Source organism: Nanorana parkeri, unplaced genomic scaffold (genome assembly GCF_000935625.1).
Source record: "Nanorana parkeri isolate BGI_ZX_2015 unplaced genomic scaffold, ASM93562v1 scaffold1538, whole genome shotgun sequence".
Classification (NCBI taxonomy): domain Eukaryota; kingdom Metazoa; phylum Chordata; class Amphibia; order Anura; family Dicroglossidae; genus Nanorana; species Nanorana parkeri.
This window is the reverse complement of record NW_017307806.1, coordinates 52,181-72,415: the sequence shown is the minus strand read 5'-3', so window position 1 is coordinate 72,415 and position 20,235 is coordinate 52,181. Positions and strand designations below refer to the sequence as shown.

General features: G+C 44.6%; 1 protein-coding gene across 1 annotated transcript in view; it reads right to left on the bottom strand.

Annotated features, from left to right (window-relative positions):
• CACTIN (cactin, spliceosome C complex subunit) overlaps positions 1–20,235 on the bottom strand; it is a 143,306-nt gene that overhangs the window by 78,815 nt on the left and 44,256 nt on the right. The window contains exons 4-5 of the mRNA XM_018570474.1: positions 20,054–20,216; positions 19,859–19,973 (exon numbers count right to left, since the gene is read on the bottom strand). Of these exons, the coding sequence (XP_018425976.1) occupies positions 19,859–19,973; positions 20,054–20,216 (278 nt within the window). The remainder of the gene's footprint in view (positions 1–19,858; positions 19,974–20,053; positions 20,217–20,235) is intronic.

The following is a 20,235-nucleotide window of genomic DNA, read 5'->3' as shown; positions in this document are numbered from 1 at the left end:
CTGAATGGCAACTGGCAAATATTCCTAAATATGGGTTTCCAAAAAGAGTGATCCTGTATGCTGCCTTCCTCTACACTCCCTATCAAGATCAAATGCAAATAATAAAATTTCTGAAATTTACTCTTCCAGAGTAAACTTCAAATTTAATCCATCATTGTTCACATATTGCAGCCATGATTCTACATCAAGATCCTGATCCACAATAAACACAAGATCTTCAATATATCGAGCAAAAAAATGTATAGTTGACAGGGAGATTGTGGAGAGATTAAATTAAAACATCTGGCTTCATTTGGTATTGTTGGTATGGAGATTAAAATATGTATGATGAGATCAGTAGTTTCTTTGTGCTCTACTGGCCCTTATACGCCAGCCAATTTAGAGTTAACCCATCGATAAGTGAGCATTGCTTCCTGCATCTGTGTAGGGTTGAGTATTTGAATACATTTAAGTGAGATACTGGTTTGTATTTGTTACCTCTATGAATAAGCCTACAGGTGAAACATGAGAGGTTGTAGCTGCTTGGGGTGTGCAGTGCTTTATACACTTTTATTCACTGGATCTGCTGTTAATTTCAATAACGTTCTGAAGTATTGAAATTCTCTGGATAGTGCTGTCTGTTCGTATACTACTACATTCCAAGGTGGAGACGCACCTATTAGACCAGCACCTGGGGAGTCCTGATGGCAGCTAAGGAATTGGAGCGGTGAGATTTTCTTTGGCTCTACATAGGTCTGGTAAGTGTCAGATAGTGGGTCAGTCTGACCACTGATACGCTGGAGCTGAAATGGGTGCAGGTAGAGTAAGCTTTTGCTCTCCCAGGATCAAACTGATGACACTTTTTTTTCCCCCCATCTCAGACAGCTGCCCACTTAAAAAGAAGGAAGCCTGATAGTCAGTTGAAAACACTTGAAATGCTGAGGGGTTTTAACCTCTCAATTTGCTTTTTGTAAAGTCTATCTGGAGCAAAAACATTTTTTCCCCTATAATTACATAGGCAATGGTTAAAATCTCCACTAGTTTTTTTTTATTTTATTTTTTAACGTGCATGTCCCATTCAAGACCTTTTCTTCCTGTCCTCCTCAAATGTCTCTAAAGTGAAAACACCTCTTAGACATCTCAGAGAAAAAAAATAGCTCACTAAAATATTTCCACTATATTCTTGATCTGGTGACTCAAAATTTTGGACTTTTCTTTGGATTGTTGGAACTATTCAGTGGTAAAAGAATTAAACTGTAAGGCCTAAACCTATTATTCTACATAATGTAGCATAACATGGGCATACTGGAAGCCATTTTGTTCTTGCTATTCCATCAGTATATAAGGTGAATTTGAGTTTATGGTTTCAAGACAAAGACTCTAACATCAGCAATTCTCAGACCCTTGGGCCTGTTCACATGAGTTTAATGTCCTGATCAGGTCCAGATCATGTGTGGATCTGCAGACGTGGTGCTATGTGTTTTTTTCCGCGTTTTTGATGTGTCCAGTTTTTACAAAAATAAATGTTTTTTTTTGCTGGAGTGGGGTCGTCAGTATGTTAGCTGCAGTGCAGTTATGAGGTATATACTTGTTTTAAGTAATTTGGTTTTTATACTGCAATATTCAACCTATACTCTTTATTTTATCTATATTAATTGGTTTTAATAATTGACATATATTGTAATACATTATACTCTATGATATTATTTAAATTACAATTGTTTATATTGATCAAAATATTTTAACATTTGCAAGTAGTGAAAGAAAACTACCATTCCTCAGTACAAATGACCTCACCCTCAAAATATGTCTGAAAGATATATAGCTATAACTTCCTCAAGCAGTAAATAGTCATAAAGAGACACTAGTCTCCAGAATGTCTGGCACGTTCTGTCAAGATAGCTGGTTAATCTCAGTTTTATTGCTTTATACCAAGCTAAATGTCAGGAAACCCCAGGAAATTTGGGGTTTTTTAAGAAAACCCCAAATTTGTCTTAGTCCAACATTGCCCTCTTCAGGTAATTGTGTGTATAATTTCGGGTGATTGTGTATATTTTTAAGAAAACAGACACTTCCTGAAGTCAAAATTAGGTTGAGATATGGATGTTTCTCCTCCCAGATTTTGGGCGATTAAAGTTAGGAGAAATTTAGGCAGGGGGAGACAGACTGACACACAGACACACAAAAGAGGGATCTGCAGCTAATGGACGGGCTGCATGGGGAACCGAACAAAGAGAACCTGAACATCTTCTGTCCCTATACTGATGCAAAGCTGACATCAATGAGACCAAAGCATGGTAAAGAATAGATCTCCATTAATCTGTAGGCAATTTATACAAATCCACATATATGTAACTACACCATTTAGCTAGCATCGGAAATGATTTGGAGAAATTTTAGCTTCAGTGGAAATTATCTCCATTTCAGTTTTTTTTTTTATGGGGGGGGTCTCTGGAGTTTTCTTTTTTTAAGCTGATTTCAGCTTCTAGTTAATGGTTTAGTCAGTGATTATATATACACTATATTGCCAAATGTATTGGGACAGCCCTCCGAATCATTGGATTCAGGTGTTCCGTGAAATGTCTTTGCTACTAAATATTCCACGGTCAACTGTTAGTGGTATTATAACAAAGTGGAAGTAACTGGGAACAACAGCAACTCAGCCACAAAGTGGTAGGCCACGTAAAATGACAGAGCGGGGTCAGCGCATGCTGAAGCGTACAGTGCGCAGAAGTTGCCAACTGTCTGCAGAATAGCTACAGACCTCCAAACTTCGTGTGGCCTTCAGATTGGCACAACAACAGTGCATAGAGAGCTTCATGGAATGTGTTTCCATGGCCGAGCAGCTGCATCCAACCCTTACATCACCAAGTGCAATGCAAACCGTTGGATGCAGTGGTGTAAAGCATGCCGCCACTGGACTCGAGAAGTGGAGACGTGTTCTCTGGAGTGACGAATCACGCTTCTCTGTCTGGCAATCCGATGGACGTGTCCGGGTTTGGTGGGTGCCAGGAGAACGGTACTTGCATGACTGCATTGTGCCAAGTGTAACATTTGGGGTGGGGGGGAATTATGGTATTGGGTTGTTTTTCAGGGGTTGGGCTTGGCCCCTTAGTTCCAGTGAAGGGAACTCTTAAGGTATCAGCATACCAAGACATTTTGGACCATTTCATGTTCCCAACTTTGTGGGAACAGTTTGGGGATGGCCCCTTCCTGTTCCAACATGACTGCACACCAGTGCACAAAGCTAGATCCATAAAGATACCTCCTACCTGCAGAAAGAAAAGCCTTACATAAAACTTAATGAATGATAAAGAAATCATCATCAAACCAGCTGACAAGGGCGGATCAATAGTTATCATGAATACCCAGGACTACATTGTAGAAGGAAACAGACAATTGTCCGATATAAAACTACTACAAACAACTGGACCAGGACCCCACCAGGGAATATACAGAAGAACTTATTAAACTTATAAAATCCTTCCCAAAACACATACAGCAAAGATTACTTAACCTGCTACCTTGCAATCCTAACATGGGGACCTTCTACATGCTGCCCAAAATCCACAAGCCAGGAAACCCAGGACGACCCATTATTACAGGTATGGAAACAATTACAGAACAAATATCTGGCTTAATTGAAAACATTCTCAAGCCCCTAGTTATCAACACTGGGAGTTTTATACAAGACACCACAGATTTTCTGAACAAACTGAGCCAAATCACTAACCTACCTGCTCATACTATACTTGTCATCATGGATGTGGTATCTTTGTACAGTAACATCCCCCATAAAGATGGTATTGAGTCCTGCACCAAATTCCTTTCCTCCCATAATGTCAGACATAATTATGAAAGTGAGACCATTACCAAACTCACTGAATTTATACTGACACACAACTATTTCAATTTCAATGACATCTATTTACAAATGACCAGGACTGCTATGGGCACAAAAATGTCACCACAAAATGCCAATCTCTTCATGGCTGACCTAGAATACAGATTCCTAGCCACTCACCCTCACAAACCATTCAAATATTATCGTTATATTGATGATATTTTCATAATATGGACAGAAGGAGAAGAAAGCCTTCTAAACTTCCATGAATCATTCATAACGGTGAGCAATGGCTCACTCAGTTCTTCTGTATACAGAAAACCCAGACATGTACAGCTACCTCCATAATTGCAGCTTCCATCCTAAATCACACTAAACAGGGTGTCATCTACAGCCAAGCAATCTGATACCACCGCATTTGCTCCGAGGACAGAGACAAACACCTGAGCATACTGGCTGATGCATTTCAGCGAAAGGGCTATAGGGAAAAGACTATTTCAAAAAAATGTAATCTGCCCTAAGAACGCCACAGGAAAGACTCCTACAGTACAAAAAGAAAACCCCAACCAGGACCCCTCTTGTTCCCTCAGCCCCAATACTGGCTTTCAAGCAACCACTGAAGCTGAGAAGATTGGTACGCAGTAAGCTGACCCCAGAACAGCACAGTACAATGCAATAAACCCCACTGCAAACTTTGCCAACATATATGTGACAGAAATACAGCGAGTCACAATAACAAAGAGTACCCCATTAAGGGATCATATTCATGCACATCTGCTAACGTTGTGTACATGATACAGTGTTCAGCATATGACAAAGGTTGTCACATTGGGGAAACTGGCCTTAAGCTGCAGCTCAGGATGAACCTACACAGGAGTTCAAACAAGAACCACAAAGAGGATGAATATTGCACTCCTTTGGACTAATACGGCTTACCCATTTATTATTTGTAGTCAGAGTCTGCTTACCTGGATCTGGAAGCGAGTGCGTGGCCCGAACCTGCCGCTCACTGGAGAACCTGTCATCCGTGGCGATAGTCTCTCCCTGAAGTGGAACAAGAATATAACAGACATCGACTTACAGAACTGAGGTGTGCCTTGGTCCAGTGGACAGCCATGTGAGCCTGCGCAAGAAAGACATTATTGCCAGGGACTTGGATCTACCTTTATTGACTATATCTGCCGTCGCCTGGTTGTTCGTGTGAAACATGACCGTATGACCTGACCAGCAGAGGCCCCATGCCCTAGCTGCCGCTACCAATGGGTATATCTCGTAAAGTGATGACGTTTGGGAGAAGGCCCCTATACCCTCTACCTCTGTCGGCCAGTGGCTGGCAAACCAGTATGGGCCAAAAATGGCAGCAAACCCTGCGGACGGCGCCGCGTCCGTAACCACCTGTGGAGATGAGTGAGAAGCATGGGGAATGAACATGGAAATCCCGTTCCAATTACGCAGGAATTCGTCCCAAGATCGGCCTGTGCTGCCCTATCGATCAATATGACCGAATCCTGATCAGGGGCGGTAGGTAACAATGCCAGTAGCCTGGAAATGTATGCCCTACCTTGTGGAATGATACGCATTGCGAAATTGGGCATTCCCAACAGGGACTGCAAGGACCTTCGGGTACATGCCGGGGATACCACCAGTGCATGCATAACTTCCTGATCCTGACCAGCTTGTCAGGTGGCAAACTGGCCTTCATGGCGACCGTATCCAGAACCACACCCAGGAAGGTCAGTGTCCTGAGAGGTCCTTCCACCTTATGTGCTGCCACCGGGACTCCGAGTATGTTGAAAATATCAAGCAGCCTGCCCAGGTCCCTGGGCACCCTGTCAGGGGACTCTAAGAGTAAGAAGTCGTCCAAGTAGTGCAGCACTTTCTGGCAATGCCCCTGTTCCTCCAACACCCAATGCAGAGCTTTAGCGAACGTGTTAAACATCCATGGGCTGCTCTTGGACCCGAAAGTCAGCTTGGTAGCGAAGTAGTACTGCTCCCGCCACTTAACCCCATGCCACTGCCACAGTGACTGCTTGATAGGCAGCAATTTAAAAGTGTCGGAAATGTCTGCTTTGGACAGCCATGTCCCCTCGCCTGATGCCAAAATATGCTGTATCGCCTGATCCACTGAGGAGTATTTGAGGCCAAATTCCTCAGAAGGTATCAATGCGTTTAAGCTGGGAATGTGTGTGGAATGAGGGGCTGACAAGTCATAAATCAAACGGAATTTATTAGAAAATTTCACGCATACCAACCCTATTGAGCTAACTCTCCACATGTAAAAGGGGGGTTCCGAGAAGAGGCCTAATCATGAAACCTTTGGACAGTTCCGTTTGCAGCAAACCGTCGCCGGTGGAGGGGTCGGCTAGAGCTGACCTTAAGTTTCCGCACTCATACGTTGACTGTGGCAACGTGATGAAACCCGTGTTGAAACCATCGGAGAATCCCCTGCCCAGGAAATCCGCTAATGAGGGGTCAGGATGCAAGGACAAGAAACCGACCAGCGCTCCTACATTCACCCGGCTTAGTCATGGTGCCTGTGGGTTTCTGACTGAGCATGCTGTCTTGTGGTGGGCCCTAAAGCAAGTGGAACAAATATGCAACAACCTGCACTGGGGATAATTGCAAGATTTATGATTAAAGTTGTTGCAAATCTGGGCTTTGCCTAGGTACTGTATAGCCCTGCCTAATTTGTCGAACTGCGCGGTTGTCGACCTGGAAGGGTGAGGCAGTATGGCCTGCTGTCTTTGTGTAGTGGCCGTGTCGAAGGGTGCAGGCGTGGGGCACCAGTCAGCCGTATGTGCTGAAGATTGACATGAGGTGCAGACAGGGGATTTCAGACCTGCGAAATGACAGCAGAACAGTTCCGTATCGATTCTTCCCCAGTTGGCTACAAACTGAAACTGCGCCAGACCTGCCGCCACTTTGGCTGAAAAAGCCCGGTGGTAATCATAAAACGCATGACCCCCATACTTATATGTAGTTAGATCTAGTTCTTCCCTGCGATTGGGGCTTACAGAACATATGACGTCCCTATATATGCCAAAAGCCAGCACAAATTCAAGTACCGACAGTTTGCTGTTCAGCCTCGGGTCCCTGGCCTTTAATATGACCGACACATCCCCACACGCGTAAGCTTTGTTGTCTGAGACATCGTGAGCGGCAATGAGAAGTGACGCCAAGTTCATGTCCTTACCCTCTAATATGTCTTTCTTTAAATTTACCGGGACAAAATGTGCCGGCGTGATGTTGGGAGGGGTGATGCCTATACCTGAATTGAGGGGCCCCATGGTACCAGAAGAACTGGAGGCAACCGCAGCAGTGCCGGGAGCGTCTGGAGCCGCCGCCGTTGGAACTACCGCAACCTGTCTCTCCAAGGTATCTGTCCTGTGCTGGAGTTTGTGCAGGGATGTTGAAATAATGTTCAAGGGGGAATGAATCTGTGTCAGCGATGTGACCACGGTCTCCATGGACACTTGCTGCGAGACCCCACTAGCGGCCGCCGTAGGAAACAGCAGTCTGAATAACTCGGCCTTTCTCGCAGTAGACGAAAAGGGGATGCCCCTCTTCTGAAGCTCCAGTACGAGCTTGGGGATAGTCCACGCTCTAATGGACGGGGCGCTTCCATGCTAGGAACCCCTGGCCGGCATAGCCGGTAGTGATGCCACCTCTAAGCTTTCAGACACGAGACATGTCAGACGATCCTCACTGAAAAACATGACAGAAAAGCAGGATAACACCCCTGAACCTGACTATGACTGTAACCTTGCGTGCGACTAAGGATAGGTGTGCGTGCGTGGCCGCTAACCTGATATGATGCTTGCCACGGGTGCGGATAGTGACGCCAGGCAGCCTGATGACCTATTCGTCAGTGTAAGATGTACGTGAAACGTGACGTATGAATGAGGCCGAGGCACTACCCTGTATCCTAATCTATAACCTCGGGTCCTCCGAAACTAACGTGCAGCCTTGCTGCAACTGAGTAAAATGATACTGTGTTAAATGACGTGAAATCGGGGGCAGCATGAAGCCCGTGGTGTGCCTGCTAACAGTGTCCTGTACCGACATGTGTACCTATGATCCTGAAGCCCCCCCCCCCCGGCATGATTGAACTGGCCTGTTTGAGGAACCTTGTACCCAACGCACCCTGTCGGATATGCATGCATCCCAGGGGACCCCCCCTGCTTGTGGCGGCCCCCGGGTCGATCTGCCCAGGGAGCCAGGCGCCATGCTTGTGAACTGCCGCCGACTTAACACGTAAGATTACCTGCTGAGTGGTGGCTGCCGACCGAAAACCTCCCGGGAAACGAGCTGCCCGACTTTGTACCTCTGGACCGGATGTGCTGAGCGGATCCCCCGGAAATGACGTCACCGCAATGCCGAGCTCAACACATCCGGAAGCCTGAGCGGGCAGCTCCTTAAGAGGGCTGAGGGGGACGCCGACTCCTCCCACAAATGCGGCTAACACATTAGCCTAAGACATATATATATACACATATATACATACACATACACACATACACTGAGTGGCCAGATTATTATGACCACTTGAAGTTTGTAGGCAATGAAAACGTTGCCAACGTTTTCAATCGTCGCTTTTAATCGACTTAATCGATTAACTGTTGCAGCTCTACAAATTAGCTATAATTTCGCGCTGAAGTTGCTCAAGTGTTTAAAGACTGGACTGTCAGCCGAAAATCTGGGTCTGAACGTGCGAATTGTGGCCGTCAGCGACTAGTCAATCTTAGGGCAGAACGGAGAGTGGCAAGACTGGTACAAGACAACATAAGGGCAACAGTGCATCAAATTACTGCATATCTTAATCAGGGATCCTCTCAAATGATCCTTGAACGCACTGTTCGCCATGCACAGCAATGTATGGGATATGGAAGCGGAAGGCCTGTTCGAACACCTTTGCTGTCTGCAGTTAACAAGATAAAACGTCTCCAATTCGCACAGGAACACAAGGATTAGACAGTCGAGCATTGGAAAAAAGTAATGTGGTCCGATGAATCACGTTTCCAGTTGCATCATGCAGATGCCAGAGTGAGAATTTGGCGGGAACAGCATGAAAGCATGCACCCCACATGCATGAGTACAACCCTTCAAGCTGGTAGGGGCAGTGTTATGGTTTGGGCCATATTTTCCTGGCATGATGTAGGCCCTTTAATTCGTGTGGAACAACGTCTGAATAGCACAACATACCAAAGTATCGTTGTGATCAAGTTCATCCTTTCATGTTGATGGCGTATCCCAATAGAGATGACTTCTTCCAACAAGACAATGCGCCATGCCGCGATGCTCGTATTGTGCAGGAGTGGTTTCAAGAACATGAGGGAGACTTTACCTTGCTTAGGTGGCCCTAAGATCACCCGATCTCAATCCAATTGAGCATTTGTGGGACGAAGTTGAAAGAGCCATCAGGTAGCAGGTTCCACAACCATCAAATCTCACAGAACTGGAAAGGCGTCGTGTCAGATTCCTTGCATCACCTTTCAACATCTCGTGGAATCAAATCCAAAAAGAAATATTGAAGGCAAAAGGTGGCCCAACGAAGTACTGATGGGGTGGTCATAATAATCTGGCCACCAAGTGTGTATATGTATACACACATATATATACATATGTGTGTGTGTGTGTGTGTGTGTGTGTTGTGCGTGTCTTATCTTCAGATGATAACTTCTTACACTCAGTAACTCACCTACATGTGGGGGATGTACAATGATGGAAGAGATTATATATATATTAGGGCTGTGCAAATTAACGATTAATTTCTCGATTAATCGTTAATCTTTTTGATCTAAAAATGCCAGTTTTTTTGGAATGTAAAAAACAGACCGAAAAGCAGACCAAGAGATATCTATATCTATATCCATATCCATATCCACATACACATACACATACACATACACACACACATACATATATACACACACACACATACACACACACACACACACAGTAATACCTTGGTTTACAAGTAACTTGGTTTGCGAGTGTTTTGCAAGATGAGCAAACATTTCTGAAAATGTTTGCCTTGATATTCGAGCAATGTCTTGCAATACGAGCAGGTTGTAGAAAAGCACCACCTGAAAAGGCTGTAGCAATGCGAGCGACAATGCAATGTCACATTTCAGCGAAATCCTCAAAAGGAGGCAACAGCAAGTGTCACTGGATAGATTTCTTGCTAGTTTTCACGAAATTAAAAAGATTCCATTGAGCCAAGAGATAGCAGTGATTCAGTTAGCGATAGTGAAAGTCGTTCTACACAATAATACGTCTCTCTCTTGTCTCCCTCACACCAGCCACAAAGGTACCTGTAATTGGTTTATTTTTCTTTATATTTTGTACAGTATTATATTACAGTACAGTATGGTAATCATTTTTATATGTATATGTTTGGGTTTGGGATGAACCAATCATCTGAATTTCCATTATTTCCTATGAGGAAATTCGCTTTGATATACAAGCGCTTTGGATTACAAGCATGCTTCCGGAACGAATATATTAGCCACACGTTTATCTAAACTACTTCCCAGGTTAATACACACAGACCAGCTTGGTCACATGTAGACAAGCGGGTGACAATACTCGCAAACTGATACATTTGATAGATGTGGTGAACCGCTCGAAAGAAGGGACAGTTCTTAGCTTAGACAGCCTTTGACAGGCTAAGCTGGCCTTTTCTGCAAAAGCTGCTGTCACATATAGGCATCTCTGGGCTGTTTGCTACAGCTATAAACTCTCTATACTCCACACTCTCTGCCTGTATTAAACTAAAGGGGGCCACATCCCCGTTTTCAGATACAAAATGGGTCGAGACAGGGATGTCCTCTCTCTCCACTTCTTTTTGTGCTTTGCATAGAAGCATTGGCCTCAAATGGTCCAGCAATCTCCTAATAAAGGCATTTTGTTGAAAACACACAAAGTTAAATTGGCGCTCTTTGCGGACGCCATTTTATTGACTATTACAAACCCATTGGAGTCTTTACCCCATTTGCACGATGGAAATTCGATTATACTCAGATTTCTCGGGGTATAAATTTAATATGGACAAGACCGAGGCCTTACCGTTTGTCATGAAGCCGGAGTTAGCCTGCGTGGCCGGACTGCTGGACGGGCACATGCGCATCGTCCTACACAGAGAACTGTGCACGGCCGTGTGACTCTACGTGGGCATGTGCACACGCCCATTCCTAATGATGGCGCCAACAGGGCTATTTAAGGCTGAGACGCCTTGACCTCCCTGCTGACTGATCTTCAGCTGTAACCCTGCTCCTGAAACCTGTGAACCTGTTTGATCATCTGCTAACGAGCGGGCCTGCTTGACCTTGCTCCTGTTCTGTGCTTCTTTGACCAGATATTTTCATGTAGTCATGTAGGGAGGGTATTTAAGGCTACGGTCCTCCCAGCGAAAAGGGAAGGTGCATTGGAGATACGGGAGCGAAGTGGAGGGTAAGGTAATGTTCAATGCAGACGGCTAAGAGTAATTCATAATGAAGATTCTGGGTTAGTGACAAAGAAAAGGAGATAATCAGCATAGGCTGCGAGTTTGTGGGGGCCGGAAAGGCAGTGCCATGCCAGGGAAAGCCGCACCATACACAGGAGGGATTCAAGGGTAAGGACAAAAATAAGAGGCAATGGGCAGCCCTGGCGAGTGTCATAAGTTAGGGAAAAGTATTCTGATCTAGCCTCATTGACAGTTATGGCAGCCTTGGGGAAAGAGTACAATACGAGGATCCAGGAGAGCATATTAGGGCCCAACCCAATGTGTCGAAGAGTGGAGCATAAGAATCCCCAATCAACCCTATTAAATGCCTTCTCTGCATCGGTCGAGAGCCACATCAGAGGTATCGAGCGGGTTCGGGCCTGCTGAATGACATTAAGGACTCTGGTAGTGTTGTCTATTGCTTCTCTGAGGTATGGAACCTACCTGGTCAAAGTAGATGAGAGCAGTAAGTAGGGAAGGAGTCTGTTAGCTATAATTTTAGCAAATAATTTAAAGTCCGTATTGAGGAGCGCAATTGGACAATAACTGCCACATTGAGCAGGGTCGTTATCCGGTTTTCGGGATAACCACAATGTGTGAGCGTAAGGTGTCTGCTGGCATTGGGCGATTCAGAAGAACAGAGTTGAAGGCGTCCAGGAAGGGGGGGGGGGACGAAAGATTGGGTAGAAAAGTCTTATAGTAAGCCAGCGTGAACCCATTAGGGCCTAGCACCTTACCAGCTTGGGACATTTTCACGGCCATGGCCCATTCCTCACTAGTGATTGGGGGTTCCATCTGGCTACTGTCTTCCACCGAGTGGGAGGGCATCCCCAAGGGTCGCAAGCAAGTCTCTATGGTCGTCATGATAGCAGGTGGAGGATGGAGGGAAGAGTCTGGCCGCAGGTGATAAAGATTGTTATAAAAATCCCTAAACTCCACCCCAATGTCGTTTGAAAGGACTATCCATCCCCCTGAAGCAGAGTTAATGTGAAGGACGTAAGTTTTAGTTTGTGGACCTCCAAGGACCCTAGCTAGAAGTCTACCGGGCTTATTTGAATACTCGTATAGGTTGCGTTTACTGCGCAACAGGCGTTGTTCAGTTTGGGAAAATAGGTAATTGAGTTCTTCTTTCACTTAGATCAACTTGTGATAGGTAAGCAGAGCCAGGGATTGCTTGTGTAGAGATTCAATTTCCTGAAACAGTTGACATAGCGCAGCTCCTTCTGTCTACGGGCCCCATGCTTAATCAGAATGCCACGCACGACACATTTATGGGCTTCCCAGATTTAGAGGGGAGACAATGTGGACCCGATATTCTCCAGAAAAGGAGCACAACGCATTCTCGAGGTCAGATCTGATCAATTGGTCAACTGAGCAATTCGTTCAGCCTCCAGGAAAAACCTAATGGGATAGACGTGGACAGGTCAAGGGACAGATGAATAGGGGCGTGATCGGAGAGGTGAATGTTGCCTATATCTGTCCAGATCACAGTAGAGAGGTCCGTGTGTTGTACGAAGTAATAGTCCAATTGGGAATAAGAATGGTGGGCAGGGGAGGAAAAAAAAGTATAATCTCTAGTTTGCAGGTGCAGTAAGCGCCACAGGTCGACAAGGTGGAGCAGTTGTAGTTCTGTCTTCAACTTTTTAACATAGGGAGTAAGAGAGGTGGGGTTTAAAGAAAAATTGAAGTCTCCCCCCAGAAGAAGGGAGCCTTCACCGAATTGTGCTATGTTCATCATTAGTGACCAGAGGAAACCCAACTGATTAGAGTTGACCATAGTCACAACAGACCATAGTACACATTGACCATAGTCACAACAGACTGACTAATCATCCCCTTGACAAACAGATACCTGCCCTCCACGTCCACCAGTTGATCCAGAAATCACCATGCAACTGACTTGGCTATGAGTATACTCACCCCCTTCGACTTGGAGACAGGGGAGGGCCACTGGGAAGTCTCTATACAAACGTAGGTACATGATCTTTTTGGAAATGCGTCTCTTGAATGTACACTACCTGTGAGCCGTATTTCCTCAGATCCGCCAGATAGCGGGATCGCTTCTCCGGAATATTAAGTCCTTTAGTGTTGAGGGAGGTCAATTTAATGGGCTCCATAACGGTATTACAAAGACTGCAATAGCAGGCCCCGAGGGGCAGGTACAAGAAGGGAATAAAAAGGGGGGGGGCAGAAAAGGGAGGAAGTATAGACCTTTGGGAGGGGGCAAATCAAGGCGCTAGGAGGGAAGGCAAAGAGAGAGGGAGTAGAGAGATGGAGACAGATAAAGGATAAGGAAAAAGAGCAAGAGTGGAACAAGCAGAAAAAATTAGTGTAAGCAAAGGGCCGGACCAGACTACTGATCTGCCTAAAACCAATGGTGCGAGTCCCGCCACATATAAGGCAGGGACAGCCTAAGGCTGGGTTCACACCTAGGCGTATCGAATATGCGCGTTTCGTGTCGTGCGATTCGCAATAAAATGCGCGTTTCCGAGGGCTACTTGGCTGTATGCCAATGGAAACGCACGACAAAAACGCCCCAAAGAAGCTCTTGTACTTCTTTGGGCGTAGGGCGTTTTGTAGCGCGCTCATACGGCCTGTAATACGCCCAGGTGTGAACCATACCCATACGAAATAATGGGATTTCGGTGTTTGAGCGTTTTGCAGAACGTAGGAACGCGCTACAAAACGCCCAGGTGTGAATTGGGGGTGACCTAGATGTAGATTGCAGCCCACATGGAAGATAAAATATTTCAAATACATTTAGCAAATAAATTTATATATACATATATTTACAATATATTGTTCGACACATATACATTTTAACATATATTCCAAAAATGTAAATGAAAATATATTTTTGCAAAGGCATATATTTTCAAGATATTTGTAAAATATATTTTCAAGATATTTTTTAACATGGAAAAAAATTAATTTCAGCATATATTTTTTAATATATTTGGAAACGCATTCCAAAAATGTAATTAAAAGTATAGTATTTTCCAAAGACATATATTTGAAAATATATTTTAAACGCGCGTGTGTACGTGTGTGTGTGTACGTGTGTGTGTGTGTACACGTGTATGTGTGTACACGTGTACGTGTGTGTACGTGTGTGTGTGTGTGTGTGTACACGTGTGTGTGCGTGCGTGTGTGTACGTGTGTGTACGTGTCTATCTTCAAATGATAACTTCTTACACTCAGTAACTCACCTACATGTGGGGGATGTATAATGATAGAAGTTATGATTAGTGTTGGACTGAATGTTAGAGTCGAGCGTGAGTTCCACTTGAACATTGCTAGCTCGTGTGTTCGCCGTACACACGAACTATAAGGGTGTTCGACCGCTGAACGCCACACAAGGCAATGCGCCTTGTGAAGCCCTAATTGAGGTGCAGAGGTGAACCTGAGGTGCAGAGGTGCCTTGGCGCAGCTGTGCGGCTTTCACATTTTCTGCAGAAGACGTGTATCCAAACCTGTTTTTAACCTTAGTGGTGAGACAATTTTTTTTTTTACATGCCAGCTTGCGAGTATGCCAGGAAAACCTTTTGCTGTTTTTACTGTTTAAAGCCCATTCTGTGTGCATCTTGCTGTAAAGCTGGTGACAAATTGATGAGTGCGTTTGTCATTTGTTTTGATTGACTGATTTGGTGCAGTGATGCATGGAGGGTCTCAGCTGCCATTGGGATGTGCGGGATCCATTGTGCGTTCCTGTGCCTTTAAGGGAGGTTGGGCTTCCTCCTGACAAACCTGCACCCAATTTTATCTTCTGCCCCATGTGCTCCAACATGGAGACTCTCATAGTTTAGAGTTAGGACCGCACTATAAGAGGTGCCTTGGCGCGGCTTTCACATTTTCTGCAGAAGACGTGTATCCAAACCTGTTTTTAACCTTAGTAGTGAGACAAGTTTTTTTTTACATGCTAGCTTGTGAGTGTGCCAGGAAAACTTTTTGCTGTTTTACTGTTTAAAGCCCATTCCCTATGCACCTTGCTGTAAATCTGGTGACGAATTGATGAGTGCGTTTGTCATTTGTTTTGCTTGACCACAGGTCAGGCGCAAGACTTTGCCCAATAAGGGCTCAGTACTCATTAAGAGCCACGATTGAGCAACGTCCTGATGACTTTGCCCAATCATGGCTCACCTGTTAGATGACTTAAAACTACACAGTTGGGTGGAGCTAGCTGTCACCGCTAGCTACGCTCAATTGTTTATGTTTTGCCGACATCTGTCAAAATTCCATTATGCGGCGGGTGTTCATTGCGAGTGGACGGGACGGTGGTCCGCGCTTTTAAAAAAAAATTATTATTATTTATTGTTTTATTTTGTCAAGTCGCCGTGGACAATGCTGGACATCGTTATTGGCCCTAGATTACATCGGTGGATCACATTTTTGGGTTTGATTTTTTTTAAAATAAAAGACTTTAAAGGGGTACCCTGATGTGAATAAGCCCCATTGCCTGCAGACCCCTAGAGCCAACACCTCAGGGCTTGTGGGGAAGAGGCCCTTGTCCACATCTGAAAGGGGAGACCCTGGAAAAGCACCCTCCCAGTGCCGAGGGCATGTGACCTGGTTTGGGAGGGAGGGGTGCTCGCTCTTCCCCACCTTTCCGGCCCTGCCAGGCCTATGCTCGGATCAAGGGTCTGGTATGGAATTTTAGGGTGGCCATCATGTTTTTTTTCCTCCCATGTTTGGGGGTGGGGTTCCTCCTTAAAATTACTACAAGATCTTAAGGGCCTGGTATGACTTTAAGGAGGGACGCCACACATAACTTGCATATAAGCCTTCAAAATGGGGACAATTGTTTCTGAAAGTTCTACCCCATTGACTTGCATTGAGTTCTAATTTGAACTTTTCCCACGTTCGAAAAATCGAATTTGAACTGAACTCTGGCCTCTTTCGGCCCATCACTAGTTATGATAAATACATTCCTGATTGATAGTTTCACCTTTTAAGTTGCATTAGTGAAATAAATGAACTTTGCACGATATTCTAATTATTCGAGTTTCACCTGTACATCCAGCCCTAGGTGCAAACTCTTCAGAGTGCATGAGCAGCATAGATTGCAGACAGAGTATAGCAGGTCTGTGGGAGGAGCCGGGCTTAGCAGGAACTAGAGGGAGAACTTTCACCTCTCACTTCCTGTTCCTGGTGCAGCATTGATGAGAGCTCTCTCTCGATTTTCACAATCCTACATTCTCCTGGATCAAAGGTAACAATGTCTTATCACATAACATTAGAATGGTGGAAGTAAGGTGAATGATTTAAGTTTGATGAATATTTGCTTATTATCCTGCTCAGTAGTTCTCATTCTGTATTCATTCACCTCCCTATCACCATGCAGCATGCGCTATGTGCACACAGGTCTGTGTCTATTACTCCCCTATCACACCCAGTCACCAAGCAGCATGTGCTCTGTGCACACAGGTCTAGAAGTGTCTGTGGCTCCCCTACCACACCTGCTGTGTGTGGCTTGGTTACCGGGACACAGCAGCCAGTACATAAGCCGCACGCAGCAGGTTGCTGTGAGCAGCTTGTGTACACACCGGCTGCTGTGTGAGTGTGCAGCCAGTCTACCAATAGCTGTGATATTGCCCACATCTAACAGCCAATCATATGGTTCATGCTTTGTCACATGATCGGGTTGATGATGTCAGTTCTCTTCTGGGTTGCTGACACTGCCGAGTTCCGACTACAGAGTCGGCTGCAAAGTAGCAAGGAGCTGTATGAAAGATAAGAGCACAAGGGAGTCCAAGGACACAGCAGCCTGCTGTGTGCAGCTTTTGTACCAGTTGCTGTCCTGAAGATACAGACCAGACATGTGATGTGGGTGGCAGCTGAAACACAAGGAGTTTCCTTCCAGGGCCAGGCTGAGGTGAATGGGGGAAGATGTCTGTGCTTAAGAGGATCCAGGTGAGTGCAGCTAAGGCACCTGCAGAGGACATGCAAAGCTCAATACATATGGGTTATGTACTATTCCTGCTGCTGTGTTCACACCCCCTCCCGCCACAGAATGCAGGGAGAGTCTGATTAAGCAATCCAGTGGGTTCATGCCACATGACTAAGAGATGAACGCACTGGATGGGGTGAATAGGCCCATAGTCATAAAGTAATGATTGTGTGTTTATATAATGTTTCAGGTGCTCAATATTGTGTAGAAATATTGTAATGGAACTGTACTGCATTCTTTACTCTCATGCTCTGCGTTCCTTATTACCGCGCTCTGCGTTCTTTACTCCTGTGCTCTGCGTTATCTACTACTGAGTACTAAAACACTGACCGGTCTATTTACTAAAGGGTGAACTGGTAGAATTGCAGAATTTTTAAATCTAGACCAATAAAGACGATTTTGAAAGTGAGCTAAATGGGAGATTTGTTTTCTGATTCTGCTTTTTTGAACTAGATTATTAAGTTCCCTTGTCGGTCCAAGCTTGCTTCTGTGATGGACTACAACCTCAATACAAACTAGTAGTCCCATCACTGGAGCCATTTTTTAAACTTTATTTTATAGTTTATCCGATTAATCGAACTTAATAATCGGCTAACTAATCGATTTTGAAAATAATCGTTAGCTGCAGCTCTAGTCAATTCCCCTGTCAATTCTCCTGAAATTCACCCAGGATAATTGGCAAAATTGAAGAATTTTGGTCAAAATAGCCAAACCAGAAACCATTCTGCCATTTATCTAATTTTCCAAATCTCCTATATAGGTCTAGAAATTCTCCTACCAATTTATCTTTTAGTGAATAGACCTGCTAATTTTAAAATAGTGTGGAGAAATGATTTCTGTAACACAAGAATGTATATGTGGGTGGCGCTTGTATATGGGCCAGGCACTAGGGCGCCCCATAATCTCGTTGCCCGGGGACTCCATGTGTTGTCAGTCCGCCCCTGTGTATATGGCTCCCCTACCACACCCAGTCACCATGCGCTCTGTGCACACAGTGTTGTAAGTTTATATGGCTCTCCTATCACACCCAGTCACCATGAGGTAGGAGTCCTGCACTCAGTGCTACAAATATTTTATGTCTCCCATTTGTATATATTATTGTCTGCCCAACTACCCAGTAATCACAGTGAAGTTCTGTTAGTCTAGTGATTCCAACTCCCTCAGTGCTAGTACAGTGGTGTGAACATTTTTTAATAAACCACTTGCCCAAGGGCTAATGCGGGGGCCTGATCTACTTGTCCCGATACAAAAAATAGTTTCACTCAAAACCGTAATTAACCGTGCTAAGAAGTGCTTCTCATTGGTCAGCGTGGCCACCTTACCAATGAGTGCTTGCAATTTACAAGTGAAATTCAAAATGCATAGCAAATGGATTTCCCCCCTTAATGGCGGAGGGAAAGGACTGTTCGCCGAAAGTTAAGTAGGGGGGGCTGGAGAGACGGGGGTAGATGTGAGCAGGTAGTTCCATTTTCCCAAATGACCGGAAAGTGAACGCAAATAAAAAGGTTGCGATTGGCATCAGTGAGTATTAGAGAAAAACTCATATACTCGTTCTTGAAAAAATGGTATCAGTGCATCCCTAATTCTTTGTTTAATTTACACAGTTGCATCTGTTACAGGGCTTTTTGTTCACAAGGAAAATCTAATATTTTTAATACTTTCCATTTACTATTTAAAGCTGCTACTTTGGCAAAGTTTCCTGGGACTTCATAAAAGTATCATACAGTAAGTGATGCTGTTAACAGAAAAATTGCAGAGTTGAAATATCGCCTGAAGGAAACATCAGTCAAGACTTCAGCAGAATCACAAAACTAAAAAATGTTATAATGTCACTTACCACAGTTTAAAAAATGTTTTATCATCTGTGTTTAACACTTTTTATTTTCTTAGTGTATTTTTCATAACAATAAAGGTTAACAGCCCCTATGTGATGGCATTTGGAAGTGACAGGTTCTCTTTATTGAACCTGTCACCTCCAATACAGGAGTTTGAGCACAGTACTGTGCTGTCACATGGAGCAGAGCGGAGAACAGACATTCTCCGCTCCCCATCCTGAACTACCTTGCCACGGTCCCGGGTTCCCCAGAAGAGCGAGGGACCCCGAAAACCACGGCAGGGAGGGAGATGGCCAGCTAGGACAGATGCAGTCGAAGGTGGGGGCGGCGGCATGGGGGACCTGTCGGCTGATTACAAGTGATCTCGGCAGCATCTCTGGGAAAACTTGTACAAGAACGAGCGACAGCTTCCCCATGCTACATTTATCTCTGCTGGCCGAAAGCAGTGCTAAATGGAGCGGAAAAAAACTACCCGCCTTGCGGCTATGCCGCCCCTCTACTCCCTGCCACCCTGAGGCCAGGCTTCGATGACCTTGTGGGAAATACCACTCTGTTTGCATTACCTGTGTGCAACCACGTGTCAATAAAGTAGTAGCAAGTCAGGATTCTGCACTTAATTTTTCTACGCTAAATCTTATTATAAGTTTCATTGATAGTTGTCCCAACGTCTATAAAAATACTACATTATGCCATTTCAGATAAAAACACACACACTTAAAGTAGTAAGCACAAAAATACCATATAATTACAAGATTTGTTCAACTTACCTGGGCCTTTCCCAAAAGATTCCAGCTTTCGTAGTTTAGAGATTTCATCTTCTGTAATAATTGTCATATCTCTCCAAAAATCCACATTTTTTCCCTGTTCCAGCTCCATGTAGATCTGGAAAGCAATGATAGGGAGGGGCAGTTATAGGTTACTTTGCAAAAAAAATAAAAAATTCCACCAAGAAGAGTACTTACTTGGATATCTTCCAGTAAATCTTCAAGATCAGACACAGTAAGTCCAGTCAAGAAAGTGTATGGCTCATGCATCTCAACAGCTAAGTCATCATCCTCTGCACTTACGTATTTTGCCAGAAGATCAATAGGCTTAGCACGGCCATCCCTAATGCGTATTTTGGATCTATGGTATTGTTGTGGGG